This window comes from Berghia stephanieae, chromosome 1 (assembly GCF_034508935.2).
Source record: "Berghia stephanieae isolate SIO BIC M18660-M18661 chromosome 1, UCSD_Bste_1.3, whole genome shotgun sequence".
Taxonomy (NCBI): domain Eukaryota; kingdom Metazoa; phylum Mollusca; class Gastropoda; order Nudibranchia; family Aeolidiidae; genus Berghia; species Berghia stephanieae.
In genome coordinates, this window is record NC_088360.1 from 115,439,225 (window position 1) to 115,466,318 (window position 27,094).

General features: G+C 38.4%; 2 protein-coding genes across 2 annotated transcripts; one reads left to right on the forward strand and one right to left on the reverse strand.

The window, feature by feature from the left end:
• Positions 1-4,291: 4,291 nt before the first annotated feature.
• On the reverse strand, positions 4,292-26,658 carry LOC144962824 (putative acyl--CoA ligase YdaB). The gene is made up of 5 exons (XM_078896111.1): positions 26,098-26,658; positions 11,957-12,087; positions 9,750-10,632; positions 8,471-8,622; positions 4,292-4,694 (listed from the first exon to the last, which is right to left on the reverse strand). Exons 1-5 carry the CDS (start codon positions 26,330-26,332, stop codon positions 4,428-4,430), a joined length of 1,668 nt encoding a protein of 555 aa, XP_078752237.1. The 5' UTR covers positions 26,333-26,658; the 3' UTR covers positions 4,292-4,427.
• LOC144962823 (uncharacterized) lies at positions 15,688-19,294 on the forward strand. The gene is made up of 2 exons (XM_078896110.1): positions 15,688-15,974; positions 16,265-19,294. Exon 2 carries the CDS (start codon positions 17,925-17,927, stop codon positions 19,119-19,121), a length of 1,197 nt encoding a protein of 398 aa, XP_078752236.1. The 5' UTR covers positions 15,688-15,974; positions 16,265-17,924; the 3' UTR covers positions 19,122-19,294.
• Positions 26,659-27,094: the final 436 nt, after the last annotated feature.

The following is a 27,094-nucleotide window of genomic DNA, read 5'->3' on the forward strand; positions in this document are numbered from 1 at the left end:
CAAGGCGTTGATCGAGTTGTTCGTGGCGTTGATACACACATGCAACTCCTACCCCCCCCCCCCCCCCACACACACACACCACATTAGAGGGCAGCGAGCATTGAAGAGTAAGAGAGAGACGTGAAGTTATAATAAGAGGGGGTGGATGAGGTAATAGGAGGGGTCGATGGTGACTTTTCGCCAGATCTAACAAACTCAGCTACCCATTCATTGCTGAGTAGACAGGGATTCAGAAAAAACTCGACTGCACCCGGGATCGATCTCTGGCCCTTTGCGTATAAAGAGAGTGCTCTATCAACTGAGCTATCGGGGTCCCCAAATATTCTATTGGACTTTTTTAAAATTCAGACGTTATAACTGGGTTTTTTGGAAGGAAGAAACTAATGAAACTCATATTATTTGATTAGTAAAAACATCAAACGAAATTTTAATATTATTGTATTATTTTAAATGACAACACTGCGATAGAAAGGAGTGGTGACAAGAGATGGACAAAAGAAAAAAAAATCGGATTTGCTACTTGCTAGGTTCGACACACACACACACACACACACACACACACACACACACACACACACAAACACACACACATCTTTAGTAGTCACATACATTTCAAACAATAACCCATTAGAGAAGAGGGGTCATGCCTTCACCATAGATCATTGTCATTGCGATCATTATGGTGTAGTAAATTTTGAAATTTACCCCGTATAATGGAATCGTCCAAGGCGTGCGCCTCCTGTTCCCCCCATCTCACACACGAAAGGGCGGTTTGCGGAGTGGAGGTTGGTGGTCGTCTGCCTGTATGGTCGTCTGTGTCGTTTAGTGTATGGCAAAGGGGGTGGGTGCGATTAATTAAGTGGGATGGGTGGTGATTGGTGGAAGATAGGCAACCGAGGCAATGAATCGCTGGGGAAGTAGCCTAGTATGGCGCGAGACCGTTGAAAGGTGATAAGAAGTGAGGACCGCCGCCAGTCTTCCACTATGGGACCGGTCTCCGGTTCACAGCTAAAAGACCTCAGCGCGGCACTAATATCAGTAGGAAATAAATCTGGGACTAAAGGGAGATGGATACCATTGGGAGTTGAAGCCGGATTTGGGAGTTGGGTACCAGAGGAGAGAGAAACCTGACACTATAGGAGGTGGGCGCCCAGTGGGGAGTGAACCTGGGACTATGTAAAAAGGATATCAGTGGGAAATAAACCTGGGACTAAAGGGAGATGAATACCATTGAAAGTTGAAGCCGGATATGAGAGTTTGGTACCAGAGGAGAATGAACCTGACACTATAGGAGGTGGGCGCCAGTGGGGAGTGAACCTGGGACTATGTAAACAGGATATTAGTGGGAAATAAACCTGGGACTAAAGGGAGATGGATACCATTGAAAGTTGAAGCCGGATATGAGAGTTCGGTACCAGAGGAGAATGAACCTGACACAATAGGAGGTGGGCGCCAGTGGGGAGAGAACCTGGGACTATGTAAACAGGATATCAGTGGGAAATAAACCTGGGACTAAAGGGAGATGGATACCATTGAAAGTTGAAGCCAGATATGAGAGCTTGGTACCAGAGGAGAATGAACCTGACACTATAGGGGGTGGGCGCCAGTGGGGAGTGAACCTGGGACTATGTAAACAGGATATCAGTGGGAAATAAACCTTGGACTAAAGGGACATGGATACCATTGAAAGTTGAAGCCGAATATGAAAGTATGGTACCAGAGGAGAATGAACCTGACACAATAGGAGGTGGGCGCCAATGGAGAGTGAACCTGGGACTCAGGGAATTGCACACCAGTGGGGAGTTAACCTGGGAATATGTATCTTCTTCTTCTTCTTCGTTCCTCTGATGGACATCTATGGCTGCAGTCCGATATCTGCTATGAAGTCTGTGGTCCGCTTTAGGTCCTCAGCCTCACCATAGAGCTTTGTGTTGAGTGTTGTAGGGGTGACCCAGTGGTTCGAACGTTGCACGTTGTATAATGGGCAATCCATAAGCACATGTAAAGTGGTTTCATGGTCGGTTCCACATGGGCAATAAGGGGTTGTTCCAATACCTAGCTTTGTAAACATATGTCCTCTTAGTCTATTGTGTCCTGTTCGGAGGCGGAATAGAGTGACTTGGCTACTTCGCTGAATGGCATGGATTGGATCCTGCTTGTTGTGTTCTTGGTGTGTGTCATTCCTTTCTTTGTCTATTTTTAGCTTTATTATTTTCTTTTGCTGATGGTAAGTGATTGACGACTTCGGTTGGGAATATGTATAAAGGTTATCAGTAGGAAATAAATCTGGGACTAAAGGGAGATGGATACCATTGGGAATAAAGCCGGATTTATTTCTCACTGATATCCTTTTTTAGATATTCACAGGTTAACTCCCCACTGATGTGCAATTCCCTGATTCCCAGGTTCACTCCCCACTGGCGCCCACCTTCTATAGAGTCAGGTTCATTCTCCTCTGGTACCCAACTCCTATAGTTCGGCTCGGATACCCACAGTTATCCATCTCCCACAGTCCGAGGTTAACTCCCAATTGGTGTGCACTTCCATGAGTCCCAGGTTCACTCCACACTGGCGCCCATCTCCTATAATGTCGTTCATTCTCCTCTGGTACTCAACTCCCATATCCGGATTCAACTTTCAATGGTATCCATCTCCCTTTAGTTCCAGGTTTATTTCCCACTGATATCCTTTTTACACAGTCCCAGGTTAACTCCCCACTGGTGTGCAATTCCCTGACTCCCAGGTTCACTCCCCACTGGCGCCCACCTTCTATAGTGTCAGGTTCATTCTCCTCTGGTACCCAACTCCTATAATTCGGCTCGGATACCCACAGTTATCCATCTCCCACAGTCCCAGGTTAACTCCAAATTGATGTGCACTTCCCTGAGTCCCAGGTTCACTCCACACTGGCGCCCATCTCCTATAGTGTCAGGTTCATTCTCCTCTGGTACTCAACTCCCATATCCAACAAACAACTTTCTATGGTATCCATCTCCCTTTAGTCCCAGGTTTATTTCCCACTGATATCCTTTTTACACAGTCCCAGGTTCACTCCCCACTGGTGTACACCGCCCTGATTCCCAGGATCACCCCCACTGTTGCCAAACTCCCATAACTTTGCCGGATATTGTCGGGTTTCGGCGGGTTTCGTAATAAAGCACTAATTCTTTTTTACGAAACCCGCCGAAACCGGTCGATAACCTTAGTCTCAGGTTCACTCCCGACTGATATATACTTCCCTGAGTCTCGGGTTCACTCCCCACAGTTGTCTACTTCCCATAACGTTGCTGGATATTGTCGGGTTTCGGCGGGTTTCGTAAAAAAGACACACCGCATTTTTATATCATTCAATGTGTAATTTTTAGATACTAGATATAGATAGTATCCAGGCCTATAGAATTTGAAAAAAATTACATTGGTATTAGCTAAAGGTGAACTATGCTTCTAAAACCCCCTTTCCTCCCCAACCTTCATGCTCTCGTGCTGTACATTTAAGTTGGCATCAATGCCAATCACCCCGTACCTGACTAGAGGGAGGGGTGGGGATGCTGACTCTTCAATGTTAAAGTTAGGTTATTAGAAAGTGGGATAACCATAAGACCATAAGAAGTGACTTTATTTTAGTATAAATGGTTTCAGTTTCAATATTGTCTTAATTTCACTTTTCCTCTTTTTGTTGGTCTTAATGACAGTTTTATTCATATCTTAGTTTCAGTTTCCTTTTTGTCTGGATTCAGTTCCTTTTTTGTCCTAGTTTCAAATATGAAGCGGCTTGTATTGTTATATTATATATACTGGGGAAAAGCTAAAAGTAGCTGCGAGTGTTGGTTGCATATTATTACCTATTAATACTATGCTTGAGGAGTCGGAGTCGGAGTCGGTTTCAAGGCTGGAGTCGGAGTCGGAGTCGGTTTAAAAATAACCGACTCCGCCAGCCCTGTTATTAAGGGAATGTAATGTTAGGCTATATGTTAATTGAGGCTGGGTGTTCTTGGGCAGGGCACAAGAAAACATTGCTGCTAATACTAATATCTAGTAAGTGATCAATTCCTCTTTGTCTTAGCTTTTGGGATCCCAAATGCTAATAATACATTAAATAAGATTAAAAACTATGATATAATATATTAACAGAGAGGCGATTTACTTTAAAAAAAAAAAGAGAAATCTCTCTCTCTCTCTCTCTCTCTCTCTCTCTCTCCCTCTCTCCCTCTCTCTCTCTCTCTCTCTCTCTCTCTCTCTCTCTCTCTCTCTCATCGTCACCATCAGTATCATCGTCATCAACAAAGAAACATTTTTACGTCTGATAAAAGGTTTTATTGACAGTCTTTGTTAATCAAATACGCCGAATTAACAGATTCTTTTCAAGCTCTAAATAAATAACAACAACAACAATATTTGTAGGCGAAAGGTTACAGTGTACTTGTTAATCAAATATCATGATTTGCAAGTCGGTTCAGAGCCACCTGCTTAACAGCTTTCCTGTCTATCTTACCCACACTACTCAGCTGAAAGGATTCGAAGAATAGATAATATTTAGGCATGGGAGTGATGTCCTCCTTCTCAGTGGTCAAAAACAACGACTTGCAATATTCGTGGACTTCTTCAGCTGACAATGTTGACTCCGGGAATTTAACTATACAAAGACAGATTTGTTCGATATCGACAGGATCAGGAATGCCAATGACGATACTTTTCTGGATTAGAAAAACAAAACAAAAACAAAAAAACTAATGATATGACGTACAGGTACTGTATTTCGTCTTGTAACAGAAGCGAACAACTTTTTAATTTGGTCGATGACCATATGGCGACCAAACTGCGCTCCATTGTATCCCTAGGTAAGGCACTATACAAGCATTATCGTATCCCATCCGAGTTGTGTGTGTATAGGACCCGACTTTAGGAAGTGATATTGTAAGAGTTAGTGCAGAAAGGACGCTGTACACTCGTAATTGCCCTGAATGTCATAAAATTGAGTGACTCCTTTTTAATTATTTTTTTTAGAAACTTCTCAGTATTCGTTACCTCCTATTGATCCGTAAAATACAACAACACAATATATATTTATATGTGTGTGATTGAGGGGAGTAAGCTGGAACCACGTAGAGTGTTCGACAAATTCTTGTGGCGCCAAATGACAAGAAACAACAACATTCATATCCCAGACACGTCAAATCAACCTCCCTGATAATAATAATAATAATAATAATAATAATAATAATAATAATAATAATAATAATAATAATAATAATAATAATAATAATAATAATAATAATAATAATAATAATAATAATACTTTATTGCATCCCAAAAAGGAAATTTTTTGTACAGACGAAACAATGTAATGGGAGAATATGTAAATATATATATATATATATATATATATATATATATATATATATATATATATATATATATATATATATATATATATATATATCTGCCAATCAGGTGGAACTGATGGAAACATAATTTCTAAAAAAAAAAAAGAAGGTGCGCCAAGCCTTTGCAATATTGGGACCAATGGAAAGCTTCCAGCCTCTCCACAAACGCCAAACTTAAAATCTTTAACACTAATCTGTCATGGCAGTTTTTTGCATCGATTGCGGCCGGAAAAAATGGCAAAAAATCGTTGATTTGCATTGCGACCGCAAAATTTGCTAAATTGTCCCAAAAAAAAAAAAATTTTAAATTTAGTGGGGACCAGTGATGATAATCTTCCGCGGATTTTTTCATAAATGTTCCGTTCTTTTTGTAATGTCATACATTTTCTGCTAAGTGGTAGTTCATGAAAAAAAAATGCCTTCTATCATTTCTTGACACGTCTGCTCAGTTGCATGAATTTTGGTGACACTCCTTTATTTATGACGTTAGTCTAGACACATTGGCGCCAAATGTCAAAAGTAGCACAAGACACATGGTGGCCATGGATGAGAAGATGATCGAAAGGGAAGGAGAAGGAGCAAATGGGTGTAAATATTTATGTACCTTTGTAGCATGATAGTGCATTTGGCGATTTTATAAATTTTATAAGCCTGTCTTTCTTTTTTTCTTCCTTTTTTATTTTTTTGTTTTGTTTTTGTTTGATTGTTCTGAATTGGTTAATAGTATTCAATACAACTTGTGTCTAATTATAAAACATTAAAAAAAATAAATTCATCAATTCTCTCTCTCTCTCTCTCTCTCTCTCTCTCTCTCTCTCTCTCTCTCTCTCTCTCTCTCTCTCTCAGCCACCCTTCTATCTTCATATTATGTTTATAGATATCATTTGGTAATAGAGAGATAATAAGTTAGGCTGATCGATTTAAGAAATGATTGTTTAAAGGCTAATTTAAATTTAATTTGTTGATGGAATATGTTTTGCAATTAATTAAAGATTCTTATTTATAAGATGCATCATCACAAGGTTGCGATAATACAGACACTAACCGGGTTTGTTATGTAAAAACAAATACCTCCTGGTCTTTTGGCCAAAAGTTTATCATAATCACTTCATATAGTGGGCGACATTATAGGCCTCTAAAATGTTTAATTGGAAATGACAATTCATTAAATTATATTTGCAAAAGGCCAGGATGTGTCTAATGATCAGAAGTGCTTTAGGACTAATAATATATTATATAACTATGAATAGCTATGTTATATTTGCATTAGATTTGGGTTTGACTGACGGGCCGGTAGATTTTCCTCCTTTTTGACAAATTTTCATTATCATCACTGGGGGGCCTGTGCTTGTGTCAGGATGAAACAGTCAGATAATCTCAAAATAAGTACACTGATAGCGTGTTCTTCCTTTTTCTTGGGTACTTTAATTGTAATTCTAGAACTTTTTAATAGATCCCATTTTCTTCCATTTTACTGGCGGTGAAATGACCTTACATTTGTTGCAAGCGCCGTGAAACCCTTGAAAACAAACAAATACCTTTCTCTTTCATGAACGAATCATGGGTTTTTAGGAAAATTAATCGCAACTTTTTGCAAAATTTTTGTAATTTTGCTGTTTTTAGCTTGCAAAATTTGGGATTTTTTTTTTTTTGCAAAATACCGCCATGTCAGATTAATGTTAAAGCAGTCTTGGTCTACGGGTCAGAGACGGCGATCATAACTTGACCACATCAGCCAAGATACAGACTTTTATTAGTTGCTGTCTTCGGCAAATTCTCAAGTTAAAATGATTTGACAAGGTGCGCAACACAGACCTTTGGACAAGAACAAACCATGCGCCAATGGATTTCCAGGTCAGACGCAGAAAGTGGCGATGAGTAGGCCATACCATTCGGACGGAGCCCATTAACATTACCAAGCAAGTTCTCGAATGGAACCCTCAAGGCAAGAGGATATGGGGTCGTCCAAACCAGACCTGGAAGAGGAGCTTTCACCAAGATTTGTGCGTCTCCAATCTTTCCTAAAATGAGGCAAAGGTCTGTGCCAAGGACAGAAGATGGAAGAGTGCAGTTGAGGCCCTATGCCTCTCCAACAGCCAAGAGGCATAAGTAAAATATAAGTTAGTTAAGAAACAACATCAACAATAATAATAACAATCATCATCATCGTCATCATCATAATTATTTTTATCATTGTTATTATTATTATTATTATTATTATTATTATTATTATTATTATTATCATTATTATCTTTATTATTATTATTATTATTATTATTATTATTATTATTATTATTATTATTATTATTATTATTATTATTATTATTATTATTATTATTATTGAGAACCCACATATTTGCGGAGAATTAAAGGCTATTCGGAACAGACGGTCATCTATTATATTTATTTAATAAACCACTGTATCGTATTTTTAGATTTCCTGGTAATTCTGTGCCCGACGATAAATATTTAACATTGGCTTTCCGGAACAATGTTGATCCCCAACCCTATTTTTTTAAAAAAAGGATAGATTAGAAAGATTATCATTACTTGATAGTATCGAGAAAGGTATAAAATTACGTCATCCATTTTTGTTGGGGATTACCTAGAATTGCATAGACTAGATTAAACTCGCAATGAAAGTGAAACGTCAAAAACGGACTGAGTATTACGACCTAGCATATTTTCTTAGTATTAATTTTGAGTCAACGGATAATAGAATTAGCCTGAAATAAAGAGAGTTTGCAAGTTACTCGTATACCAGTTTGTAAAAAAAAAAAAAATAGGTTTATAATTTTTAGAATTGCCAGTAATTCTGTGCCCGATGATAAAAATTTTATATTGGCTGTTCGGAACAATGTTGACCCCCAAATCCTGTTTTTAAAAAAAAATGATTTAATTTAATGGCGCTTTTGACATGATTGGGCTTGAACGTTTTAGTTTTAAGGCTTTGTGAGCAAAATTTATGCATTCATTTCGTGTGTAACAGTAACTACTTGTATTTTGCAACCATAAGGAAACATAATTAATTGGGATTACTTTGTTATACACAATAATAAATGCTGTAATAACCCATCAACTCAAACCTGAATATCAGGGTGTCTGTCTATCCTCGTCTCCATCCATCCAGGGTAATGGGTGAATCCTTTATGGTTAATGGCGAAGGACTTGCGGCAGTAGACAAATAGTTGTCCCTTTTGGTTTATATGGCCAATGTCTGATGTGCGCCACCAACCATCTGGGAACAAGTTAAATATAATATTTTAATTGAGCATTAGTATAGTGCAATATCCATTAAACGTGCTAAAAGCGCTTTATAAGGGGTCCGTAGCTAACAGCAACACTTAACACGTAGGATGAGGCATGCCATCTGTTAGGCGATAATAAATGTTATTTTCGGACAGACAACGCTGTTAAGGACAGATACTCGTTTTTCACATTATGAGTTATGAGTACGATGAGGAAATGTGAGTAAAGAACCTTTTCCAACGACTAAACTATGCACCGCTCAGAGCGGGATTCGGAACTCTGGACCTCACGATCCGAAGGCGAGTGTCACACCACATGACGAAATAGCCGTGCATGGTTAGTAAGGTTAAGTTTTAGACGTTTATTACCCTTGTGAAACTACTTTTTTTCTTCTTGATATTATTGCAAGTAGTACGGTGTACAGCACTATGTAATTAATATAAAGTATAAAGTAGTCCTCAGAACCACGGAGTAGTAATTTATTCCGGTTTCTATAGAGTGAAACAGAAATAACTATTGCTTCTTATCCATTGGATAGGAAGCTAGTCTATCGCAAAGTATTTCCCGCCAGATCTAACAGACACAGCTGCCCATTCACTTCTGAGTGGACAGGGGATCAGAAAAAATCTCGACTGCATCTGAGATTGATCCTGGTCCCGTAGCGTATGAAGCGAGTGCTATTTGCTATACCAACTTGGCTATCGGAAGCCCCATAATATAAATATGCAACTAGACGATGTTCTAGTTCTTCAAAGCTGGCAACATTCTTGGGTCAATGGAGGCTTCTGTAGCGTGAAACCGACAGTCGACAACAATTTGTTGGTTACAATCTTAATATCTAATTTTCGATAATAGTCCCAATTATCAACCGTAGTCACTGGTGGATAGACAGGGTAAACGACAAAAAAAAAAAAATTAAATAAATAAAACAACAACAAAAAACATCCCACATAACACAGGATCAAACCAAGGCATTTCACTCCCTCCCCTCCCAACATCCAAATCCATAGTCGATTTTGATTTAAAAGGCTCCCTAATATACAGTGTGTTTCATACATCTTCCGAACTCAAAGATCACAAATGTACCTTACTGTAGTAACTTTTCTGTTAACGTACCAGCCAGCCTCACTTGCTTGTTGATCTGCTCATTGTCGAGATATCCAGACGTGAGAGTCGGCGCTCGGATAAGAAGTTCTCCAGACTTTCCCAGTGGGAGTTCCCGTAAGTTTTCGTCCACGATTTTCGTGTCTACAAATTCGGCAGGATATCCAATGCAGGCGTTTTCGAAGGTTGACTTTGACTCCTCGGTGACGTCTAACCCACAGATGGCTCCAAACTCAGTGGCACCATATACATTGGCTACTATTTCTGTAATTCTCCCTATTGCCCCCATTGTTATTCTCGACACGGGGCCCCCTCCCGTTATCATAGCATGAAGTAGTGTATTTAATTTATGTTTTTCAACCGAATCTAAATGATCCAAAACTGCCTGAGTAGTGCTGGGCAAAATCAATGCCGTGTCACATTTCTCATATTCAAGAATATGCACGATCAACGATCCAAGATCTTCTACTTTTCCATTTCCGGGTCCCAGATCAACAAGTACCCGTGCCACCCCCTTTTGGTTGTATGCTACAGGCGTTCCTGCAATCCATCCCAGGGATCTATCATTGAAAAACACAGAATCGTCCTTCATGTGGAAGAGCTTATAAAAGTTTTCTCCTATTGCAGCAAGTGTTCTGTGTGTGTGGGGAACGAGCTTAGCGAACCCTGTGGATCCACTCGTGGTCAATATCATAGCTATATCGTCCTCTGTGACCTTGTCATCGACGTAGAAATTTGATTCGTTTTCCAAAAGCTGTAACAAACCGGTACTGTTGTTTTTGTTGCCAAGAGTAACATAGATCACATGGCTCAGGCAGGGGAGACCCTCATAACAAATGTTCCCAGTTTTGTTGTCAGTATACTTTATTTTTTCCAATACACCAACTGGCCCTTTCTGTTGATTAAAAAGATAAAATTGAACTTGTATTAACAATCTGCAAGTCTTTGAATGTGTTCAATCGTGAAGAAGATTTTGGGGGCAAAACAATTGTGTAAAGTGTCTAAGACCACGAGTGCAGAACAAAACAACAATAACAACAAAAAACAAAAAAAAAACAAAAAAAACAACAAACAAAAAAAACCCAAAAAAACAAAACAAAAAACAAACAAACAAACAAACCAAACAATACAAAATAAATTTAAAAACAAAAAATAATAATTTAAAACCCAAAAATCAAAACAAAAAAAAAAAAAACAAAACAAAAAAAAAAACAAAAACAAAAAAAAAAAAAAATACAAAAAACAACAACAACAACAAAAACAACAAAAGGGTCATTTTCCCATTTATTATATTTTATTCTAAATAGAGTAGGCTATGCAAGAGGCAAAAAATAGAAGAGAAACGGTGATTCAACCGCATTAAGTGTGACCAATCGTCTCTGAACGATATCGTGTTGGAATCGTGTTTAAAATAGGAGTTATACGATTTACTTATACTATACAAGCTGAGTTTAAAGCTTTTATTGAGGAGAGTGAGTTTTCTCTCTTAAATTAAAAAAAAAAAATTCCAAATTTGTACCATTTCGACTTTAAACTCAATTATATTTATCTAGTTCATTCCGAAATAATAGCAGATTGACGCGATGGACGTCGGAGGTGGCTTGGTCATATCTGCAGGATGCCAGCGGATTGCATCCCGAGAACAGCGTTACGCTGCGTTGGGCTCCACAAGGAAAAAAGAACCGAGGTAGACCTAAGGAAACCTGGAGATGAACTGTAAAGAGAGAACTAAAAGACCAGAACCCCAGCTTACAAACTGCAACCCACGCAGCGAAAGACCGACAGCATTGGCGATCACTTGCTGTTGCCTCATGCACCCGACGGCATCAGCTTCTAATGGTGCTCACACTATTATTTTATGACGATTTATCCAGGATGCAAACGCATTACTTCACTCGTGCACTTGTCTGCTCTTACTGGTATATACACACACACACACACACACACACACACACACACACACACACACATACGATACTTCAATGGGTTTTTTTTGTTGTTTTTTTTTTTTGTTTTTATTTTTAAGATAGAGAGCATAAGCGAGCCAATATAAATATGATATTATTCTCGTACCATTCTTAACCTTTCTTATGGATCGGAAAAGACGGCCTTATGCAGCCCGTATACGACCAACATGTTGCCTGTTGCCAGGACCGATAATATGAGATGTAGAAATAAGTACACAATTCTTACAATAATAAACTAATTGGCATCCTTACCTCTTCATCGGGGTTTATTAATATGGCTCTACATCGAGAACCTTGTAAATTGTTCACAATATCTGTGCCATCTGCCAGGAATTTTTGTCCATGCTGTAAAACAGCTCCAGCCAAGATAACACCATACGTGGCTGAAATGATAATATGATTTGATGAAGGCAGTCCATCAGAGCAATAAAGCCCAAGGAACAGGAGTTTATCCCATTGTCAACATCGTTAAAAGGACAATAGCAATTTATTGTTCTCCCTTGGATAAGTCGCTATGCTATCGCAAAGTACGCCAAATCTAACTGACCAAGATACAAAAACACTAGACGGGTGGGGGGGGGGGGGGGGGGGGGGGGAGAGCTTTACCAGGGCCCGTTTTTATGATCGCGGACTAGATTTAAATTTGCTAGTCTTAAGCCTGAGCAAAGTAAGTGACTAATATATAGAAAATCGTATTTAATGAACGCTTTCTAGTCTCTGACTACGTAGTTGGTCTCTTTACTAGAAGTGGGCATTGTAAGGACGGTGACTAATTCAGCTATTGTGTGCTGTTGACTTCACGCTCACTATAACAACATGTCAGGTAATACCAGCCTTCATACTTTCAACACAAAATATTTCCCAAGAGGAAATTAGCAACACATCCAATATATATATATATATATATATATATATATATATATATATATATATATATATATATATATATATATATATATATATAATACTTCATTCCTTTTTGTATTTTAACTTACTTTTGCCATGATGAGTCAAATCACGTGATATTGATTGTAGACTGATATACTACAGTGATGTCCATGGTCGACTCACAAAGTCATAGTTCTTATTACTTTGTGGTCGACTGTCAATTCTATATTTAGGCCAATGAAATGTCATTGAAACTCATATTGAACAAATAAAACAAATAGACAAACAAAAGAGAAAGTGTGTTCTGATGAATTACATTATTTTAGTCAATTACAATGCCAGCAGAATAACTTTTGTCTCCACTATACTTATCATTTTTTTCTTTTTTCTTTGACCATTCGATTCCAACCATTCGATTTCGACTAGCCGTTCACTCGCAACTCGCGAACCGATTAGATTCAGGTTTTTTTTAATTCCCCCAAAAATGTATACTTTCGACGATATGCACTTATTTTATAGTTGTTTTATTTTTATTTTTAAAGCCAGTATCAATAACAGCAGGGCACGTTTTGCCTCTGTCATTCGTAACCGACGTATTTTCCTTCCGAATCGAAAGAAACTAATTCAATCTAAAAATAGCTGCTATCTTGCCGACGCTATGATGTATCGGTCTAAAAACGTAGACCACGGAAATTTTTCCATTTTGTGGACAATAAAGATTTGTTATTAATCTTCATTATTATTATTATTATTATTATTATTATTATTATTATTATTATTATTATTATTATTATTATTATTATTATTATTATTATTATTATTATTATATTATTATTATTATTATTTTTTATAAAACAAATCGACAGTGTTCCCGTGGCAGGTTAAACGGGTACTCCTCGGGACGACTCGCATTCGCACCCCCCCCCCCCCAACCACCACCGCCACCCCACACACGCACACAGCTCTTTTTTTTTTAGGGGGGGGGGAGTTGGGGGGGGGCGCGTTGTTTGTAGATTATAATTCAGGGTTACAATGCCCACCCCTGTCATCACGTAGTCAAGGCTTTTTGACATCTGCCAATCCCAAATGTCTGTGTCAAGGTCGACCGTCATGTCGCGACAACGGGTGAGGAGGAAAAAAAAAAAAAAAAAAAAGAACTGGCATATTATTATATCATTATATTGAAAACAGAAAAGCTCCCAGCAGGCACAGACCTCAAGAGAAAAGAATGGGTGGCGCTGAACAGAGCTAGAGCAAAGGTGGGAAACACCGCCACCAACCTCTTTAAATGGAAAATCTCACCGGGCACTGAATGCCCATGCGGTCACCCCAGACAGACCATGGACCACATCCTGTCCGAATGCTCGCTGGGACCTCACTGCACCAATGCTGACCTGAGGGAATGCAACCAGACTGCCCGGGACTGGCTGACTCACTGGCGCGACAAGATATGATGATGATTATATTGAAAATCATGAAAACTATTTTTCATTTTGTATGAACGAAACTTTTGCCATCTACCTCTTCCTGGCGCAACATTTATAAAAATATTATTTAAAAAATAATAACACAGCATTTATTTGGCGCAATATCCACGTGCTCAAATCGCTTTACAAGGGGTCCCAAGGCAACAGCAATATTAAACTTGAAAGACAAGACATGACGCCTGTCATGCGATGGGACATTTTTTTCCCAACAAAGACAACGAACGGTCATGTACTCATTTCACACCTGAGTACGGTGAGAGAATGTGAGTTAAGAGCATTTTCCAAGGACTCAACTCTGCACCACTCAGAGCGGGTCTCGAAACCTGAACCTTCCGATCCGAAAGCGAGAGTCATACCACTTGATCCATCACAAAACAGGGAGGGGCCCTGTTCTGTCGGCCAAATAGCCTCAATATTAATTAAAATTTATTTCTAATTTCATCAATTTTTGGAGTAAAAACATAGTTCTTGGTATCAAACCTATTGTAAATTCGACGCTGATCATGAATCTGACGTCAAAACAGCGAAAATCCGAAAAAAATTGTCCAATTTTTTATACTGCCACGCCCCCGATCGCCGATCGCCTCGAAAAATATTAAGCAAAGCGGGCTTTGCGAGCGATGGACCGTACCTAGGTTTATCGGCCAGGTATTTGGCCACACACATTGCGTTTTCACCCCGGTTTGCCTGATCGTGGTTCGGACGCCTATCAAAACCGTGCGTGTATGGAGCCTTTCAGACAAGGATGAAGTCCCGCCTCAGCATATGACTAAAACTTGGCCAAACACACACACACACACACACACACACACACACACACGTATATAAACCTCATTTTAAAGAACAATCTCGATGACCACGTCAACAATCACCCAGCGCTTATTATCATTATATCATTATTATTATTATTATTATTATTATTATTATTATTATTATTATTATTATTATTATTATTATTATTATTATTATTATTATTATTATATTATTTATTTTTTTATTTAAAAAAAAAAAAATTTCACGGACATGGAAAGCCTGCGTTTCGGATCCTCATGACTATGACTATTTTTCAGTGACCATAAAATTAATTATTCTACTTTAATTTTTAGTTCTAAAATACCTTTACTTTGCCGTAATGTAGGTTTGCGAAAAACAATTGACTTGCTTACAAAAAGCCTCATTTAAGTGAGCTATGTACACAAAAATAGAACTTGACCTTTATATAATTGTGCCAATGACCCTTTAAACACTTACACACACACACACACACACACACACACACACACTAATACACACCCACACACTTTAATATATACAAAAGCATATTTGTAAAGAAATGCCTTCTAGGTAACAAAGGGAGATAGTTGTCCTACCCACCAAGGTCTCGGGTAGAATCAAACCCATATAATTAAATGATTTATGAGTGTAGGATGGGTGTTGGAATAGGGACTCCCTTGTTTTCGCCGTGGGTGGTGTAGACTATGAAGGCAATGAAAGAACGGAGGGTTATCATGTTCCATCAGTGTTAAAACACCCTCATCAATCTTATGCATCAACCGAGATACCGTTAGATACCCTGTCCTATGTTTCGGCTTGGGCCGATGTTCAACTGGCAGTCTGCGATTTGAGGTCGAAGAAGGAAGACCTGTACAGCCTGTGTGTTGGCTGGAATTCTGTTTGGCTATGTTGAAGCCACAGTGAAAAGGGCCCAAAGTGGCCAGTATTTTATGTCGCACCCGAATATGGGCTCTCAGGCGATATGTGTTGGGCCTGTGTGTTGGCCAGCATTGTGTTTTAGGCTGTATTGTAGCCGAAGTGGGTCTAATATGGCCAGTATTTTGTATATCGTACCCGGTTATGGGCTCTAAGCGATATTGTGTTTTTGTAATTTGTGCTCGGTGAGAATATATAAAATTTATAATATTGTTTTGATGTGCTGAGTAATCATCAAGTGATTAAGTGATTAATATCGTAAAATTATTTCACTTATCTTAAAGTTTAAAATAATATACAGTTTTATTGTTTTAGTGAATAATTAATTCATTGAGTTTAATTGTGTTGAAATTGAGAACGTGACCTCAGTTAAATGAATTATTTTTAAGTAAATACTAATTGATCACTTACGCTATCATTGTGTCTATGTTAATTTCATTTTTACTAATATATCTATATCTATCTTCTAATATAGTGAAGAGCTGACGGGGCTAGGACATAGCGCCCGGTAAATGCGTTTGCATCTTTGAACTTTGTTATTTTGACGGGGCTAGGACATAGCGCCCGGTAAATGCGTTTGCATCTTTGAACTTTGTAATTTTGACGGGCTAGGACATAGCGCCCGGTAAATGTGTTTTGAACCCTTTTGAACAATATGATTTTTGAGAAATATGAACAAAATACAATGTAACGTTTGTAAAGATGAGGAAGTAACACTCGATCTATGTGTTTTATTAGGAACAATTTTGGATTTGAACAGGCTGGAACACCGCACCCTGTGTGAACAATTTTGTTGATTAATTTTATTCTCCTTTCGGAATATGAACAGTTTATTTTGACCCTATATGACTTGACTTGACTTAGATGCCTTTCGCGTCTCGACCGAAAGATCGGGTCGCCTTGGCTGTTTCCAGTATTTCCTGTGTGAGGTGTCTCCAATATTGCCGGTCCTCTGCTAGGGTTCTCAGATTTTCAAGGTCCCCTGCCGTTATGAGACTAATGCTTTGTCCAAGTGTTGTGAGGTTTTTGTTTAGGATCACAGGGAGTGTTGTGATCGGTCTTCCTCTGAAAAGGTTCCCGTGTTTTTGGAAGTATCCCGACATGGCTTGGTTTGCTGGTATGTTTTTGTCCCTGCGTAGTATGTGACCGAAAAGTTGCCATCGTTGTTGTAAAATGACCCTATATGTAATTAATAATTTCATTATTAGTGGGAATTAATGGAACGGTTGGAACCTGGGTGAAGTATAGTTTATTTTGGTTAAAACTTACATGAATTTTATATTGCATTACTACTTTTTACTTGTATGTACTTTTGATTTTTCCTGTCAATATATGCAATGTTATTCTCTTTTGCTCAATAACTATGAGCTGTTCCCCTTTCTTTTACTTTAAATAAATAATAATGGCTCTCTTGTCAGATACGGTGTTCTGTTGGTGATTGTAACGTCCACGTCTACCTCTCCACACTTTAAGGTCATAAGCGGCTTTCGCATCCATTGCGAGTTGCGAACGCACCTTGTGACATGAATTGGCGCTGCGAGCAGGATTTCTTATTGTGTGGTTTGGTGGTCTGACGTTATACATCAACAGACACCTTCGTTTCTGAGAAGTCAATGCCTCTTATTGTTGTGGGGATTTAGAGTCGCTTCCTGTACTGATGCATATCAGGGGGTTGGGCTGTCAGATCTAATTTCAGGCGCTACTTCTCATCATTTAACGACTATGTACTGTCTGTAATGTAAAGCTATAGTTTGGGTGAGTGAAATGATATCACGTAATTGTTCAGGCGTAACAAGGTTACACTGATGTTGTAGGGTACGCGCGGCGTATCGCTACTTATTGTTTTGTTCATAAAGCGAGTGAACCACGAACTATGAAAGGCCAGTGTGATGGGCCTTAATACTTTAATTTGATTAAAGTCTAGATAATGTTTTGGTATAATGTAGTGGTCATCGCTTGATGTTTTAACTTTTTGAACTGACGAAGCGTCAGCTGTTATTACTGATTTCGCTATTGTTTGTTTGACAATAGGTATATTGGGTAGATTTTTATCTGCATTTAGCTGATCCTTCTCTTTTTATATTATTCAATCTATCGATTTTTTTAAAGTACGTTGCGATAAATATTTTGTCATTATGGATGTGGAACGGTTGTTAAAATGTGGGGAAAAGTTGGGTTTACATGGCGACGAACTGAGAGTGTGGGTGGAAGAAAAGTTGGAACGGGACAGAGAGGAAAAGGAGAGAGAGAGGTTTGAGAAAGAGAAAGAGCGTGATGCAGTCGCAGAACAAACGAAACAACAAGCTCTTCTTGTTGAAAGGCAGCTGGAACTAGAGCGCCTAAAAATTGAAAATTCAGTGGTCCCGGTTCGAACCCCTTCCTCCACTGACAGTGAACCCTCGACTGGCAGTTGTGGAGCTAAAAGTCCTCGCCTGCCATGTTTTGATGAATCGAAAGATCAGATAGATAGCTATCTACTCAGGTTTGAAAGATATGCAACCGTAAATCGATGGAGAGAAGAGGATTGGGCGATTCATTTGTCGGCGTTGCTTAGAGGCAATGCGTTGGACGTGTACACTCGCTTGGACGAGGTAGACGCTACCCAGTATGATAATGTAAAGTGCGCGTTATTGAAACGCTACAATTTAACGGAAGACGGCTTCTTAGAGCGTTTCCGTAAAAGTAGACCAGAAATAGGAGAAAGGATGGGTCAGTTTCGAACCCGTATATCCACATATCTGGAAAAGTGGATAACTATGTCCGGCAAGGATAGAACAAAGCCTGAGGACATCTTGGACTTGATTGTTAAAGAACAGCTCGTAAATGTTTGTAACAAGGAGCTGGTGGTTTTCCTGAAGGAAAGAAAACCAAATACATCTATGGAAGTAGTCGACACTGTAGAGAAATATGTCGAAGCGCACGGGACTGCCGGCGCTTTCTCAAGAACTGTGTCATATCAGAACGACAAAGTTCCAAGCAAACAACAAGATGGTCACAAACCTGTCATGAAACCACCTACTTCAGTAATTAGATGCCACAACTGTTTTAAAGTTGGACATTTGAAGAGGGATTGTAAGAACAGACCACAAATCTCTGCAATACAAAGAGACACGAAATGTGGATACTGTGGTCGTAGGTACCACTCCACTGAGCAGTGCTGGGAAAGAAAAAGGATGGAGAATACTGATAAGAAGACTTGTGGAGTAGCGGCTATGAATACCCCAGAACCGCTGCCATGTTGTAACAATGCACAACATCATGTTGCTAACAATGGTATCATGAACAACACTAACTCTCACCGTCAAGCGCCGAGGGAAAATAAAGAATTTTGACAATTAATTACGGTGTCCGCAGCATGTTCGGGACACGCGATAGAGACGACAGGTATGCCGGTCGCCATTGGTTGGATAAATGGACAAAGAGTTAAAGTGTTGAGAGACAGTGGCAGTAGTTGTGTTGTGATTAGAAAAGGCCTTGTGAGTAGAGAAAAGAAAGAACAAGAAAAGAGAGTGAAGGTCAGTCTAGCTGATGGGAAGACTGTGAGTGCCCCACTAACTGAAGCGTGGCTTGATTGTCCATATTACAAGGGAAGAGTGACGGCTCTAGAAATGGCCTCACCTTTGTATGACGTCATTTTGGGAAATATACCAGGAGTCAAATGCCCAGGAACGCCAATAAAATATGACGATCACTCTGATTCAGTCCACGAGAATCTCATGAGAAATGATTGTGAGCACTCAGCTCAAGCAGCACAGACGAGGGCACAAAAAGAGAAGAGAATGAAACCATAGATCACTGCCCCCTCAGTGGAAACAGGTGTTAGTAAGGCTGTTTTGAAAGAAAAACAGACCAAAGACGAGACATTGAAATGTGCGAGAGAGGCAGCAGTTACGAAAGAAGTGAAAAAGACTGGTGCCAATAATAAAAGTTGGTTTGAATATGATAGAGGGGTTCTAGTACGATATTTTTAATCACCAAAGATTGAGCACGGTGACGTGATTAGACAAGTCATGGTCCCAAAAGATTTGCGAGAGACAGTGATGCGTTTAGCTCATGAGTCCATACTCTCTGGACATCTCGCTGCCAAGAAAACGACTGAGCGCATTCTCAGCAATTTCTACTGGCCCAACATTTGGGATGACGTCACCCGCTTCTGTAGATCGTGTGACCAATGTCAAAGGTCAACGGCAAAAGGAATGACCCCAAAAGTGCCTCTGACTGAAGTTCCGCTGATAGACGAACCATTCAGTCGAGTAGCGGTAGATTTGGTAGGACCAATTATTCCTGCATCAAATAGAGGGAATCGCTACATGCTTACTGTGGTAGATTACTGCACACGGTACCCGGAAGCTGTAGCCTTGAAAAACATAGAAACCGCGACAGTTGCGGAAGGCCTCGTCGACATTTTCAGTAGGACGGGGATACCAAAAGAGATATTAAGTGACAGAGGTACACAGTTCACCTCAGATTTGATGAAAGAAGTCTGTAGACTACTGTCTGTGAAACAACTTACCACAAGTCCATATCAACCTCAGTGTAATGGGCTGGTGGAAAAGTTTAATGGCACTCTCAAAGGGATGCTTAAGAGATTGGCAACAGAGAGACCGTCAGATTGGGATCGATATCTCAATGCGGCCATGTTTGCCTACCGTGAAGCACCACAGGAGTCCTTGGGCTTCTCCCCTTTTGAATTGTTGTTCGGTCGCCCAGTACGAGGCCCGATGACAATTCTCAGAGAGTTGTGGACGGAGTCATATGAGGACGAAGAGGTAAAGACAACATACCAATATGTTGTAGACCTAAAAGAAAAACTTGAGACTACTATCCATAAGGCCCATGAAAATTTAAAGAGGGCCTCAAAAAGGCATAAGGCATATTTTGATAGAAAGGCCAAGATGCGCAACTTCAAAGAAGGTGACAAAGTGTTGTTGTTGCTCCCGACAAAGCACAACAAACTTGAATTGAAATGGCAAGGTCCATTTGAAGTTCAACGTGTAGTTGGACATAATAATTATGTAATACAGGCTGGTACTTCAAAGAAAACGTACCACGCAAATTTATTGAAACGGTACTATGACCGGAGCACCGCGGACATAAACGGAAGTGGAATTCTTCAATGTGCCGTGGCAGCTGTTATTGACGATGAAGATTACAATGGTAAATATCCAGTTGTTTACCTCAATAGGAAACTGTTACCGAGAGAACAACGGTATTCAGTGGTTGAAAAGAGTGTTTAGCTCTTGTGTGGGCTGTCAGAAGTTTGAACAGCTATCTTATGGGCAGAGAATTCATTGTGGAGACTGACCACGCTCCTTTGTTGTATCTCAACAAAGCCAAGTCAGAAAATGGGCGTCTGATGAGATGGTCACTGTTGCTCCACCAGTATCGTTTTCGGTTGATGTCTGTGAAAGGTTCGGACAATCATGGACCAGACTTTTTGTCTCGGCTGCCTTAGTGGTCAGGCATTTCTTAGTTTTGATCAAAAATTTGGGATTTTTGTCCCCAGTGGGGAGTGATGTAAAGAAATGCCTTCTAGGTAACAAAGGGAGATAGTTGTCCTACCCACCAAGGTCTCGGGTAGAATCAAACCCATATAATTAAATGATTTATGAGTGTGGGATGGGTGTTGGAATAGGGACTCCCTTGTTTTCGCCGTGGGTGGTGTAGACTATGAAGGCAATGAAAGAACGGAGGGTTATCATGTTCCATCAGTGTTAAAACACCCTCATCAATCTTATGCATCAACCGAGATACCGTTAGATACCCTGTCCTATGTTTCGGCTTGGGCCGATGTTCAACTGGCAGTCTGCGATTTGAGGTCGAAGAAGGAAGACCTGTACAGCCTGTGTGTTGGCTGGAATTCTGTTTGGCTATGTTGAAGCCACAGTGAAAAGGGCCCAAAGTGGCCAGTATTTTATGTCGCACCCGAATATGGGCTCTCAGGCGATATGTGTTGGGCCTGTGTGTTGGCCAGCATTGTGTTTTAGGCTGTATTGTAGCCGAAGTGGGTCTAATATGGCCAGTATTTTGTATATCGTACCCGGTTATGGGCTCTAAGCGATATTGTGTTTTTGTAATTTGTGCTCGGTGAGAATATATAAAATTTATAATATTGTTTTGATGTGCTGAGTAATCATCAAGTGATTAAGTGATTAATATCGTAAAATTATTTCACTTATCTTAAAGTTTAAAATAATATAGTTTTATTGTTTTAGTGAATAATTAATTCATTGAGTTTAATTGTGTTGAAATTGAGAACGTGACCTCAGTTAAATGAATTATTTTTAAGTAAATACTAATTGATCACTTACGCTATCATTGTGTCTATGTTAATTTCATTTTTACTAATATATCTATATCTATCTTCTAATATAGTGAAGAGCTGACGGGCTAGGACATAGCGCCCGGTAAATGCGTTTGCATCTTTGAACTTTGTTATTTTGACGGGGCTAGGACATAGCGCCCGGTAAATGCGTTTGCATCTTTGAACTTTGTAATTTTGACGGGGCTAGGACATAGCGCCCGGTAAATGTGTTTTGAACCCTTTTGAACAATATGATTTTTGAGAAATATGAACAAAATACAATGTAACGTTTGTAAAGATGAGGAAGTAACACTCGATCTATGTGTTTTATTAGGAACAATTTTGGATTTGAACAGGCTGGAACACCGCACCCTGTGTGAACAATTTTGTTGATTAATTTTATTCTCCTTTCGGAATATGAACAGTTTATTTTGACCCTATATGTAATTAATAATTTCATTATTAGTGGGAATTAATGGAACGGTTGGAACCTGGGTGAAGTATAGTTTATTTTGGTTAAAACTTACATGAATTTTATATTGCATTACTACTTTTTACTTGTATGTACTTTTGATTTTTCCTGTCAATATATGCAATGTTATTCTCTTTTGCTCAATAACTATGAGCTGTTCCCCTTTCTTTTACTTTAAATAAATAATAATGGCTCTCTTGTCAGATACGGTGTTCTGTTGGTGATTGTAACGTCCACGTCTACCTCTCCACACTTTAAGGTCATAAGCGGCCTTCGCATCCATTGCGAGTTGCGAACGCACCTTGTGACAATATTGATCTCTTCAAACACCATCTTTCTCCTCATCGTATCAACTCTCTCTCTCTCTCTCTCTCTCTCTCTCTCTCTCTCTCTCTCTCTCTCTCTCTCTCTCTCTCTCTCTCCCTTTTCCTCTCTCAACTCTCTCTCTCTCGCTCTCTCCCTCTCTGTGCGAGTGTGTATAATTTTGAGCTCAACTTAAAAGCAGGTCAAACATCCAATACATCTTATCGGTGCGTGTTGTTTTCTGGGACAAGGTCAATTTTATGGATAACGTAGTATAAATAATATATAATTAAATATTACAAAGGCCCCCCCCCCCCCCCCCCCATCCCACTCCCCTCTCTCTCCCACCATATATATATATATATATATATATATATATATATATATATATATATATATATATATATATATATATATATCCTTTCTTTAAAAAATATAGCATTGTGGAGAACATTGTGCTTATTTGAGTCAATAAAAAAATTGACACGGCGCACAACTCTACTGAAAGATTTGAAAATTAGAAATGTATTTTTTACAGATAGATAAACAGATAACTTGATTTCCTTTTATAATTTAAAGTCAGTTTGAAAGTTCGTTGAGTCAAACAGACATCATAAAATATGTACCAACGACGACACTTGACTCCCAAAATCAACTAATTTTGACACTGTAAAAAGTTGTCAATTTGAGTCATCTATTTATGACATCAAGTATTATTATTACTTCCGTTGTGTTGTTGATTTAGCGGTGATAAGTGTTGTTATGTATAATTGCGTGTATGTTTGTGTGTGTGTTCGTGTGTGTTTGTGTGTGTGTGTGTGTTGTGTGTGGCGTATTCATGTGTGTGTGTGGGTGTTGGCATTTTTCAGCAAATCGTGGCATTCATAGTGATATTATTCACTTGTTCACATGAAGGTATTTCAGTCGCCATTTTGATTCTTTTTTTTTTTACTTTTTGGGTTAGCTCGAGATCGGAGGATATTTCTTTTCTATTAAGGTTTGTCATAAGTCTTAGTAAAGGTTCTAGGATGTTTGTTTTTCCATAAGTTAAGTAAAGGGGAGACATTCCGAAAGCTCCTACATCCCCAGTATTCTTTAAATTTGTATTTTCACCGTTGATATTTTGTCAGGCATTTATTTATTCAATTTGTCATTATATAGAAGTATTTTAAAAACTCTAGGACAAACCTTGATAGATTTGTGAAAGTTTAAAATTTCCTAATTTGAGCATTGTTTTGATTGTCGGCCGCCATTTTGATTTGTTAAATATTGAAAGGTAGTGCAAAGCAGTCCGAGAGTGGTTTTTTTTTTTTTTTTTTTTTTCTATTAGGGTTAGCTCGAGAGGTTAGTCATAAGTCTTATTAAAGGTGCTAGGGTGTTTGTTTTTCCATAAGTTAAGTAAAGGGGAGACATTCCGAAAGCTCCTACATCCCCGGTATTCTTTAAATTTGTATTTTCACCTTTGAACTTTTGTCACGCGTTTATTTATTCAATTTGTCATGATTTTTTCTATTAGGATTAGCTCTAGATCAGATGATTTTTTTTCCTATTAGGGTTAGTCATAAGTCTTATTAAAGTGCTAGGGTGTTTGTTTTTCCTATTAGGGTTAATTAATGGTACTAGGTTTAATTTTTTCTTGGGGCAAGTTGAGGGAATATATTATTAAATATATTATTGGGCCACACAGAAAAATCAACCGAAGATATACCAAATGACAGATAACGTTGTTTACCAATCTGCCCTCATTAAATGATGGTGAGTACAGTATCGAATAAAAAAAGGTCTTTCCCCGCGAAATTGCGGGCTTTTTACTAGTATATATATATAATATATATATATATATATATATATATATATATATATATATATATATATATATATATATATATATCCACCCGTCTATAAAATCTTTATTTCGTCTAAATGTAAATCTTACTTATCAAACATAAATGCATAGATAATTTTGTCGCATTTTAAAGACATTTTTAACATACTTTGACAAGCAGGAGAATTTAATAAACTTGAAATAACTACAGTCCACTCCGGATAATCACAACTTTCGGTTAATCGTAACATTTCCCACGAAACGGAATTAATTCTATATAAAAGTCACTGGTTAATTGCCACAAACTTCGGTTAATCGCAACAAATTTTCGATCTCAAAACAGTGGCAAATTCAAGAAATAAATCAAACGTAAACTCAGGATTAAATTTAATCATGGAATAAATCATGACACGTTGAAGAATCCAGATTGGGTGGGGTTTAATTCTACAGTACGTGTCAACAATCTATTAGAGACAAAAGATGGCGGGGCTTTGCAGTATGGGTTTGTGCGGTCATTTGTGACCATTAGATAGGAGATGAGGGGGCTGGGCATAGTCTAGACAATAGGTAGAAAATGACAGTTGTAAAGAGATACTGAGTGATATCCATTGTTTTGGGATTGACAACTGTGCAATGTGACCAATGGGTTTGGTGACACATTGTCTCTCATTACGGCTAAACTCTTTTGACTCTTACACATGTTGAGAACAAAAGAGTGAAAGTTAATCCAATCTGAATAAGTTGTCGTCTTTCATCAAAGCTGTTGCTTGTCAAAATCTACAGAGGGCTGCCATATGGTTTTCACTTCAATCAAATTGCTCAGTCTGTGATGGACTAAAAACAATGTTTACAACAACTGGTTTGACTTTATCATAAATGGTATGAAACTGATTAGTGGTCATATCAAAATTGCTATAAAAACTTAAACAAGTGATGGTGAAAACAGTGTCCCATCATTTTATCTGAAATCGACAAAAGATACCGCAACTTGGAAAAAGAAAAAAAAAAACAAAAAAAAAACAAAAAAAAAAACAAAACAAAACAAAAAAACGAAGACTGCGAAACCATGGCTTCCCCTAACAAGAGGGAACGATATCACGTTACAGAAGAAAAAAAAACTTCAAATCATCAATGAGTTCATTTCATATCCTAAACCGACTCAGACAAAACTTGAAAAAAAAACAAACAAAAGAAACAAAATAAAACGACAAAAAAAAAAAAAAACAAACAAAAAAAAAAACCAACAAAAAACAAAAAAAAAAAAAAAAAAAACAAACAAACAAACCAAAAAAAAAAAAAAAAAAAAAGAAGAAAAACGCATAAAGCACGGCATCTCCAAAAATGTTGCGATATAATCTAGAAAACTCTCAAAACAAATTATTCATATCGAATTACAAGACTTACTGATCAGGCGTTCTTGTGAATTGACCAATGTATTACACACAACATCTCCTTTCATAACCCCCTGACGGCGTAGGAATGCTGCACATTTCCTGCTCTTGTCCCAAATCTCTTGTCGAGTGAACACAGTTCTCTGCAAATTCTTGTCCCAAAATATAAACGCGGGTCTTTCTGGTTCTTCCTGAGCCAGAACTTGTAGCCTCCTGTGAATTGTTACTTCTCCTGAATTGAAATCCATCTTTTTTTTCTTTAACTGATGAGTTTTCTACTGATTTATAAGATAAAGAATCCAATGGGGAAAAAAAAGAAGAAGAAGAAATATACGCTTTTTATGATCTCACTGGGGGAAAAAAGTGAGTTTGAAAACAAGGCAATGCTTTCCGTCACTAAACTCTTAAAATGTCATATACAATGACAATGACAGTACAGCGGATTCTCATCGTGCCCTAATTTATAACACACAAAGAGCTACGTTCATTGTGAGATTATTATTTCACGAATAATAACACATGCTTATGAGATATCACCCTCCTCTCTCCCTTCCACTCCGACCGACGTGAACTGAGTACGTACACAAAGACTCCGACAAATTCGACACATATAAACACACTAAAAGAACTTAGTCTAATTAAATTCATGGCTAGAATTTATATTATTAGTAGGCCTAGTATCAGATATTGCAAGAGTTTTAAAATGAAAAGGGAGGAAACCAGTGCAGTATTATCTAAAGCGCGGGTGAAAACATTTTTATTTTATTGATTTTACGTGGCCCAGGAAAATGTCTGGTAAAACAATAAAAAATAGGTTTTAAAACCAAAACACAAACGAGAGAAAACCTATCTTTGGTACTGAACACGCATAACAGCTGAAGTAATCGTCTCTACAAATCTTGATATCATCAGTATCAGTCACGTTTTCAAACACATGGTGTAAAACCTGACTTTCTTTTTGATGATTGTCGGTGGCAATTTTTTTTTTTACAGGAAAGAGTTTCAGGCTA

What these genes read in the sequence shown, in the direction of transcription:
- LOC144962823 (XM_078896110.1), top strand. Translation starts at nt 17,925, where the DNA reads ATGGATGTGGAACGGTTGTTAAAATGTGGGGAAAAGTTGGGTTTACAT.
- LOC144962824 (XM_078896111.1), bottom strand. Translation starts at nt 26,332, where the DNA reads ATGGATTTCAATTCAGGAGAAGTAACAATTCACAGGAGGCTACAAGTT. An exon ending in TTCACAAGAACGCCTGATCA is followed by an intron (nt 12,088 to 26,097) that starts GTAAGTCTTGTA and finishes TTATCATTTCAG; the next exon opens with CCACGTATGGTGTTATCTTG. An exon ending in CAAGCAAGTGAGGCTGGCTG is followed by an intron (nt 8,623 to 9,749) that starts GTACGTTAACAG and finishes ACTTGTTCCCAG; the next exon opens with ATGGTTGGTGGCGCACATCA.